The sequence below is a fragment of the Salvia hispanica genome, chromosome 6, assembly GCF_023119035.1.
Source record: "Salvia hispanica cultivar TCC Black 2014 chromosome 6, UniMelb_Shisp_WGS_1.0, whole genome shotgun sequence".
NCBI lineage: Eukaryota > Viridiplantae > Streptophyta > Magnoliopsida > Lamiales > Lamiaceae > Salvia > Salvia hispanica.
The window spans coordinates 17,466,110-17,476,680 of record NC_062970.1 but is presented as its reverse complement, the minus strand read 5'-3'; the positions used below and the strand labels follow the sequence as shown (position 1 = coordinate 17,476,680).

Sequence of the window (10,571 nt, the reverse complement as noted above, 5' to 3'; positions counted from 1 at the left end):
AGGGCATAACTATGATTGGAGAACAAAAAATGCTTACTCCTTGCTTTTCACACTACTTGACATTGTTCTATATTTTATTTATCATAATATTTAGTTTGGGGAAGCAATATATGTTAAGAATTTGAGTTCGAAGTCACACATTCAAATTTTAGAACATATCTAGTATAGTATAATTTTATGGCAAAACACATTCCTAGGTCCTTATACTTTAATCAAAATGTTCATTAGGTCCTCGTACAATTTTTTCGATTCAATAGGTCCTTATACTTTTCTCATAAATTTCATCGCATCCTCGTACAATTTTTTCGTTTTAGTAGGTCTTTATACTTTGATTATAACTTTTAGTAGGTCCTTACACAATTTTTTATTTTAAGATATTCTTTTACTTTTATCTTAGATAATAATTTATATTTAATTAAATTTAATGAATCTTTTAATTTTATTATTTAACTTATCTTATGATTATAAATATTCAGGAAACGTATCTTTCAATAAAAATATAAATAATCAATTGAAAATTCGGATAGTTATTCTAAAAAAAACTTCGATTTTAATCTTCAATTATCACGGTTAATCTTTTTATTATTCTTTACAACTTATTGAGATTATTAGATAACAAGATGATATTATCTTCATAGACTATGCTAAGTTAAATAATGGAATATTAAAAAGTTCATTAAGTTTAATTAAATTTAGATTATTATCCAAGATAAATGTAAAAAAGTTCCTAAAATAAAAGATTGTACAAGGACCTAATGAAAGTTATGATAAAAGTATAAGGACCTACTAAAACGAAAAATTGTACGAGAACCTGATAAAAATATTGTGAAAAGTATAAGGACCTATTAAATCAAAAAAATTGTATGAGGACCTAATGAACATTTTGACTAAAGTATAAGGACCTAAGAATGTATTTTGCCAAATTTTATTTGGTAACTAAGGTAATTATATATAGACTATATAGTCATACGACATTGAGTATTTTTTATGGTATAATAAAATAACAATGTAATTGGGATAGTACATAAATAATAAAGAATTCATGAGTCGACATTGATTTCCAATTTGAAACGTGATGACCAATACAAGAAATGAGGACCAACTATATCGTCTATATATCACAATCATAATAAAAGTAATGATTGGTCACTCTCTCAAATTAATTATAAGCATGAATCTTAGTCAAAGAATGTGACAGTTTCCCTTGTTTCTATCATTGGATAAAACTACAATAAATCAACACCGCCATTATTAGATACATGTGCGTGTTGTGTGTGTGAGTGATCACTTTGGCGCATGCAATTACAAAAGCCATCAAGGCGCAGTCTTTACCCGTTTGAAGATTTGGCATCCAACACTTTCAATCAAAGTCTCCACGTGCTTTATTTTTATATAATACTAATGATTTATTTATTTATTTATGTCCACAATCCAATTAGAATTACTTTTTGTGTTTATATTTCACACCTAATCAATGAGGATCTTTGTTCTCAATTCTGTAGAGATATAATATTAGTGCACGGTATGAAGATAAAGTAACCATTTTTTTCATGTTCAAAAAGTGTTCTAATCCAATTCACTTGGTCCATTGGAGAAACAAAACTATAAAAGGAGAAAAACAAAACAAAATAAAAATTATTCTAACAAAAGAGATGTTCGGACACAACATTCCCACAACTTCAATTTAGAGACATAAACAAACACCATCCAAAGAAAAGACTCGGTTAATTAGCAAACAAAATACGATGCTAAAAGAAGACAAACGAACTAACACATTACACCAATCACAAATACCCAAACCAATCAAGTAAACATACCAATTTGATCGGCATTCGCTAAATGTAACCAATTATCTTTATGAAATAATATTGACTTATGGAATGAAAAAATATAAAATTGTCTTCATTTAAATTAATAAAAAGCTTGAAATTTGCATTTATAATTCTAAAGTTTAAATAGTTGCTTGCCAGATTTATTAAAGAAAACCTTGTGTACGCTTAAGACGATATAACACAATTACCCCCAAAACTACTATTTTTATGCATGAAAAATATTTTTTTCATCCTATTTTCTTGTGGCCGTTTTATTGTGTTTCTCTAAATGAAAGGAATGCTTTTAATAAGGTGCAAACTATATCCCACATCCCACATCGGAGAATGAGTAAGAGTTGAAAGTATATATATGGGTTATCGAACTTCATTAGTATGAGGCCTTTTGAGGAGTACCCCAAAAGTAAAATTATGATGGCTTAGTTCAAAACGGACAGTATAATACTAATGTAGAGTTCGGGTGTTCACTGCCGAACCCAACAATTGCTTCTTCTTTTTTGGTTTTATCAAGAATATCCACCGGCGGACCTAGTGACTATTCTCATACTGATTTGTAGGCACATCGAAGAGTAAGACAGCTGGCCCAAAGATTAAAGCTACCCAAAGAAAAAGATTAATCTTTTGACCATTTAGTTAAGAACAGTCGATTCTCATATATTATCACACCCTTTAAATTCTGTTATTGCATACACATTAGTACTCCTCCGTTCCATCGTAATAGATTCATTTTGTCATTTCGGTACGTTACATAGTAATAGAATCATTTTCTTTTTTAGTAAAAGTCCACACATTTCTCCACATCTACTTCACTCTTACTTTATTTTCTCTTCATCTTTCTACCTTTTTCATTTTCCACTTTATTCTCCTTTTACTTAACCTCTGTGCCGAAAAAAAACGTCTTCATTACTATGGAACGGAAGGAGTAATAATTTAGTTTTAAATTTGGGTGAGATCCATACAGAGCTGCAAATAATCCTTTTTAAATCTACGTCATAATGTTTGTTTTTTTAATTTATTTTAAAAATACGAGCAATATGATGTAGTAGTTGGCATGCAGCATTTAGCAAGACTTAAATCAAAAAGCACTAACAATAAATATAATAATAAATAATAAACAATTCTTGCATCTTATCTTGAATACATGGAATGAAAGCGACTACTAGATATTCTCCGGGCCTGATTAAACTGAAAGAAAAAAGGAGTTATTATGCAGTTACTCAGCATTCCTCTATTATAAAAGCTAATCCAAATTAATTAGCTGATGTAGAAATTCAATAAAGTAACATTGCATGATTTGCATCTCATTAATTAAAATATTTTACACATTCCAGTTAAGATCTAGAGATGAAATCCATGAGAATCCTCATAAATCTAAAGTGAGTTAAGAAGAAATAAAGTACTCAAAAGTTTATGACAACAGGCCAATCTTGAAATAAACATAGTCAATTTTAATAATAATAAGATGGCAGCAAAATCTCCAATTTATTTTTCCTTGCCGCCAAAAAAAAGACTCTTTCATTTCTAATTTCACTCTCTAAAATTTTAGGTGTTTCTCAATTTTCCACGTCAGCATCAGCCTTTTTTCCTATATATAGCCCAATATCTGCATCCATAACACAAGCAAATAAGAAGAAACAATGGGTGAGAATGTTTACGAACAAGGCTCCTGCACATGCCAAGCATTTCAACTTGCAAATCAAAGCATCTATGAAGAAGATTCCAACGGGGTTAAGACAATAAGACTCTCTCTGGAGTCTGATCACCAGGTTCTCTCTTCACTCATCATGTTTCCTTACAGCTTTCTGTTTGTAATAGTACATAAATGCAAGATTTGAATGAATGAATTATGTATGTTGTGTAGGAAGGAGATGAAGAGATGTCAAGCCCTCTTGGATTGACACTTAGCAAAACACCATCTTTCCTGAATCTGCTGGAGATGAGTTTGTCCAAAGCCCGAAAATCGGATGATTTGGGATCTCCCGAAAAGCTAAAAGCTTCCAATTTCCCTGCACTTTACATCAGGATCGGATCATGGCAGGTATGTACGTAGAAATGATAAATAAACAAAAATAAGAACAGATCATTTCTGGTCATATAAGTCCAAGATAGATGAGTTATCTATCTTACTGATTGAAATGGGCATGCAGAGGATGACTAGGCATGAAGGAGATCTCACTGCCAAGATGTATTACGCGAAACGCAAACTGGTGTGGGAGGTGCTGGATGGAGCTCTCAAGAGCAAGATCGAAATCCAGTGGTCTCATATCTCCGCTATGAGGGCCATCACACCCCACAACCTCCCCGCCACTCTTGAAATCGAGGTTTCTTTTCTTTTCTTTTTCCCTTTCAACTCTCTTTTGTGTCTTAATTTTAAAACACATTGGCTGTTTCTTTCCAGCTGAACCAACCGCCATTGTTCTACCGGGAGGTCAATCCCCAGCCCCGGAAGCACACCCTTTGGCAGCAGTCCTCTGATTTCACCGGAGGCCAAGCTCCCGTTTGGAGGTATTATATAGTTGCATTAACTTATTATAGAGTTATTTTATGATTGCTTAAATCTCATAAAATTGTTAACATAGGAGGCACTATGTGAGTTTCCCACCCGGGCTATTGGACAGACACTATGAGAAGCTATTGCAATGCGATCCACGTCTTCGTGCACTGAGCGAGAAGCCATTCCCGAGCCACGAGTCCCCTTATTTCGACCCAACCATGTTTGCCATTTCGCAGCTCTCTCTCGGTTTCAACAACTACGAATGGAGTAGCCATGATCAGCAAAATGTTAGGGGTACTGCCTCCAACTATGAGGGCTTGCCTCACTATAATCCACAGCCGCAGTGGATGATGCCTCCACATCAACACTACTCAAACATAAACGATGATCCTCTACTAATGGAGCAACAGCACTTCACTACTATATACTCACACCCGCCTCCCTACTTCCTTCCCGGTTACAATCCCACCCCCAGCCACTATTTTTGAACGCAAGGGTCTTTGGGGATTTCTAGGGTTGAATGTAATTGTATATTCATCTACCATGCCTAGTCTTCCCCACTATTTTATGATAATAATTTTCTTTATTTATCGTATCTTTATTACTATTATTGAGTTTAAACATGTGATCTTGTAAAGATCAGATCTCTTAATGTATATTACAAATAAGGTGATCAACATTTTATTGAAAGATTACTCTCAAGAATATACAATAATAGTACTATGTAACAAGAATATACACTATCATTAGATCTATGAAATAAATTGCAAGATCTAAAATATTAGAGTACATATGAAAAAATAGCATTAGAAATTAATGCTCATATCTAGCACAATCACATATATCTGAGCTAGTACTGAGTTTTATTGATGATAGCATGTGGATAAGAGAAGAGATACAAATCTTTCTCTGGAAAACAACAAAGAATACCCTCAAGTAGTCACGATAAAACATATCTGGTCTCACTCTCAAGCCCAAGTTCTCTAAAACTTTCCGGCTACGGACGTAAATTCAAGCCAGATTCACAAGAAGATCTCAACAAGGTTATCTCTGCGAAGAACACACTCACCACTCACATAGATCAAGGTGAGAAAAATTGAAGAAGAGAATTGCTTATAGAGCATAAGAGAAAGACGAGAGAAGTGAGAGAAATTGCCGAAGTGAATGTAAGAGAATGAAAATCTGCTACGGACGAGGGGAATTCATTTTACAAGACTAGCTTGTTAGGAGAAAGAGCCTATATAGTCTATATACCAGTTGCTCGATCACAACCAACGTTGAACATTATTCCGTAACAGTCGAGTCCCCCCCCCCTAACCAAGTGCCATAGTGACCAACTCACTATGGCCACCACTCTGAGCTCTCATTGTTCACTGACAAGTTATTTTTCCGGCCACCACTCTGAGCGGCTTGGATCTCAATGAAAGTACATGTTAAGACCAAACATGAAAACTCGTCATAAAAGAATAGTCCATTTTAGAAAATAGAGCTTATTTAATCTATATGTAAACCCACATCAGTTACTCTTACAAACAATGTGGGACATTGAGTCCATAATAAAATCATTTTGAATAGAAGAGCCTGGAAGAACTCCATGATTCTCACCTAAGGAAATCAAAAGTCATTGGGCTAACGCATCTAGTTTATGGAATTTTGTATATTGAAACCAATCAAACCATTTACACTAAACTCAAACTCATTTTAATGTAAATTTAAATAGTGATTTTATTTTAACCATTTATACAAAATTCATATTAAAATAATATTATTTATCCACTGCATTTTTTTTACTCGTAAAATTTGAAAAAGTGATTTTTGAATTTGATTTGGTGTAAACTAAAAATGGATATATTTTACTCTAAAACCTAAAATTGGATGGGTACTGGAGTACTATTGAACTGATTATTTCCTAAGCACTTCATTTAAGAAACCTCGATTTTGGGCCACAATATGTCGACCCTAAATGCATCCATAGATATATTAAGAAACCTCGATTTTTGGCCACAATATGTCGACCCTAAATGTATCCATAGATATATTAAGAAACCTCGATTTTTTGGGCCGCAATATGTCGACCCTAAATGCATCCATAGATATGGTCTCAATTATGAGTAGTACTTTTCATCTCACATTGCAAAGTAATACTCCCTCCGTCCCAAATAATTCGTCCCAGTTTTCCATTTCAGTCCGTCTCACATAATTTGTCCCATTTCACTTTTATTATTTTTGGTAGTGGACCCCATATTCCACTAACTTATTCCTACTCACATCTTATTATAAAATTAATATATAAAGGCAGGACTCACATTCCACTAACTTTTTCAACCCACTTTTCATTACAATTCTTAAAACTCGTGCCCGGTCAAAGTGACCCGAATTATCCGGGACGGAGGGAGTAATATATTTTAATATTGGAGCAAGAGATAAACAAGTACATAATCAAAATTGTTATTTCTTCCGCAACCAAACATGCAATCATCCTACAATCAACCAACATAAGAGGAAACCATCAATCATAATAAACAAATACAAAATTATTCAATTAAGGTTACGGCAGGCTGTTGGTTTTGGTTTGGATTTGATTGAGATGTCAATGTTATCGTGAAGATTCAAAGCTTCGTAGATTATCAAGTTAATCATGAGAAGAAGGAAACCCGAGAGAATCATGCACATGATGAAGAAGCAAGCTTATAGGAAAACTAAGACAATGAATAAACTAAGACAATGAAGCGCAGCTCAGTTGGTAGACGCAGCTTTCCCTCTAACCGATAGGTCGGGATTCGAGTCATCATGGGGGTAGATGGGAACCATTGTTGATCCTTAAAAAAAAAAGGAGAAGAAGAAAGTTTATAGGAAAACTATCTTTGCTGCATTGCCACGACCTCGCAACTAACTTATTCTGCGTGGAAATAAGTGTCGATTGCTTTCATTTATAGTGATAAAGATTTATAATTATGGTAATAAATAATAATATAAACTCATTTTGGTGATAAGAATTTATAGTTATAATATATTTGTTATATTTGTAAATATTTGAATTTAGATTAAAAAAATATATTTTTTTATTATATTTAATGATCATGACTATATAATTTTTATTTTTAGATTTATTTAATATATCAAATATATATTTCTTTGTATTGTAACTACGGATTTTAATGTGTGTTATTAATTTAATAAACTAACCTAGAATTAAACTAGAATTTATTTTTTACTCTTCCATTAATAATTAATTATTCTATTAACTTATCAAACATGTTTGATAAGTTAGTAATATTAAGATAGAGAATTATATATGGACATTTCTAATTATTTGATATCATAGTTAAGCTTAACTCAAAGCCCAATATAAGACCAGAGCCCTATCTAATCTTACCAAAATTATAACATTAACCTTGTTTATGTATCTCACCAATTTGTCAAGTTAAGCCATGTTATTTAATATACAATACAAATTTAGATAATTTCTTTTCTATCAAACAACAATAGAAAAAAATCATATCTTTGCATATCTTGACATGAAGCTTGTATTTCTTATCTTGTTTTACATATCTTCTCGTATCTATCTTTTTTATCAAACGAGTTAACGTCTATGTGAATGTTTTATAGAGTAATAATTAATTTCTATTAAAATTCTAAATTTTCTATAATTGATATACATATATTAGTTTAATTTTAGGTTTATTATCGAAAGCAATGTTAGTATATGAGTATTATTTTTGAATTTACTATATTAGTCATTATATTGTACAAGATTAAATTGTTATTACAAAAAAAAAGTTGTCATTGTGAGGGATAGACATTCTGCTAAAAATAACAGCTACTTTTATTTTGGTCAATTTCTTAAAATTAGATACTCTATATTAGGAAATGTTTTAGGATACATTCTTCGCCAAAAATACTTCAATCATTTTTCGTTTCTATTGCTCTCATACTTTAATATTGTGCATTAAAACGGTATCATTTCAAAAGTTTATATTTTTAAAATATAACTTATTATAAATTGATTGTGTGTGACATGGACTAGTACTTCAATTGTCCCGTAATATTAATAGAGACTTTTGGACTACACATTTTAATACAAAACTAAATAAGTAGTATGAGAAAGAAATAAAAAAAAATTAAAATACAAAATAAGACTATTTATTAAAAGAAATATAGTACTTCCTGTTACATTTGGATAATAGCACGAGATTTTAGAAGATATTGTTTATTGTGTTAAGTTTTAAGAGAAAAAAAATATTTTATATATTAGTATAAGAAAAAAAATTTAAAATAAAATGAATATAACTTCTTTTGTGGGACAATTAAACTGAAACTAAAGTGTCACATCTAACTTGGAAAAGAGAATAAATCCCTTCGTCCTAATGTAGAAGTCATTTTGTTTTTTTATATTCGTTTTGAAAAACTTATACTCTCTCCGTCCTATAATAAGAGTCACATTTGGTGCGGACACGAATTTTAAGAAATATAAAGAATAGTGGGTTGAAAAAATTAGTAGAATGTGAGTTCCACTTTTTATTTTGGTTTTATAATAGAATATGAGTGAAGTGAGTTAGTGGAATGTGAGACCTACTTACTACTTATGGTAAAAGTGAAATGTGACTCTTATTGTAAGACAGACCGATATGGCAAAATGTGATTCTTATTGTGAGACAGAGGGAGTACTAAACAATTAAAGTAAGAGAGAATAATGTAAAGAAGAGTATTGTCTACTATAATCTCTCTACTTTAACTATTTAATATTATTTTCCTAAAACACGTACAAAAAAGAAACGCCTCAATTACCTTAGAATGAATGGAATAATATTCGGAGGAATGGTATGCTACATACTTATGTGAGCATAACTCTTGTTTGACGCATAAATCTTGTTTGACGCACGTTTAGCATTGTTTGTTTTGATTTATATATTTAGTTTGTTTCTAATACATTAAAAAATGTTAGTATGAAATTTCTAATTTCACAAAATTCATAAAAAGCAAAGCTCGATTTGATCATTTTCTCTATAATTTTAAATAAATTAATAAAATTACAAATCAAGCTTTGATTTTAAATGTATTAGAAGCAAACTAAATATATAAATCGAAGGAACAACGTTAAACATGCGTCAAATTGAGAATGATGCTTATACAAGAAGCTCATATAAGGAGCTTACATAAGGTATGTAACATATCATTTCTCATAATATTTGATTTGCGATAACATTTAGTCAATGCATAATAAAATAATTGTCAATTTTTGGAAGTTAAATATGCTAGGTACTATGCATTATACTGATAGGGTGGTGAAACGGGTTACCCATGGATACCCGTACCCGACAAGTCAGATACCCGTACCTGATTTCAGCCAAATATGTTGTCCCAATACCCGCCCCATAACATATTGGGGTTACTCGATATTCGTGTTGGATATCTCGTGCCCGACATTACAGGTACCTGTACTCGACCCGAAAAATAATTTGTAAGAGAATAAATTTATGGGACATAAAATATTTGTTACTTATTAACTAAAATAGAAAATTTGAAAACCTTAATAGCCGACAATATTTCCTAATTAATTTACTGTATTAATTTTGATGGTAAGCATTGAATAGAAGAGGAATAAAAGTGATGGGAAACTCTATATAGTTCCGGTGAGTTTCAACTAAATATTCGTTGGAATATAAAAATGTTTCAAAAGATCTCTTAGAACACTTAGCTTCTATAAAGTATTAAAAAATTGTATATAGCTAATATTAATAATATCGGATATTATCGGGACTAACGAGTATACTCGAGCGGGTAGCGGGTACCCAACACCCGGCGGGTAGCGGGTACCCAATACCCGACAGGTATCGGGTCGAAATGGGAATTACCCGGTACCCATTTTGCCACCCCTAATTATACATTATCACTTAGAGAAGGTTAGGAAATACTCCATCCGTTCCATAGTAATAGAGTCATTTTGCCATTTTGGTACATTACATAATATAGAGTCATTTCTCTTTTTATTAAAAGTCAACACATTTTTCCACACCCACTTTACTATCTCTTACTTTATTCTCTATTTCCATCTCTCAACTTTTTCCATTTTTCATTTTACTCTCCCTTTATTTAACTCACCAGATACATTTTTTTTTAATCTCCGTGTCGAAAAGAAACGTCTTCATAGTTCCGTACATTTCTTATTTTAGAAATCGAAGGGCAAGAACGTCAATTGGAAGCCAGCTGTATAACGCCTACAAGTGTTGGCCCACCTACGGCCACTC

The 10,571-nt window shown here is 31.8% G+C and overlaps 1 protein-coding gene across 1 annotated transcript; it reads left to right on the top strand.

The window, feature by feature from the left end:
- The first annotated feature begins 3,466 nt into the window (after positions 1-3,466).
- Positions 3,467-4,983, top strand: LOC125192025. The gene is made up of 5 exons (XM_048089477.1): positions 3,467-3,595; positions 3,691-3,867; positions 3,977-4,150; positions 4,228-4,334; positions 4,409-4,983. Exons 1-5 carry the CDS (start codon positions 3,467-3,469, stop codon positions 4,809-4,811), a joined length of 990 nt encoding a protein of 329 aa, XP_047945434.1. The 3' UTR covers positions 4,812-4,983.
- Positions 4,984-10,571: the final 5,588 nt, after the last annotated feature.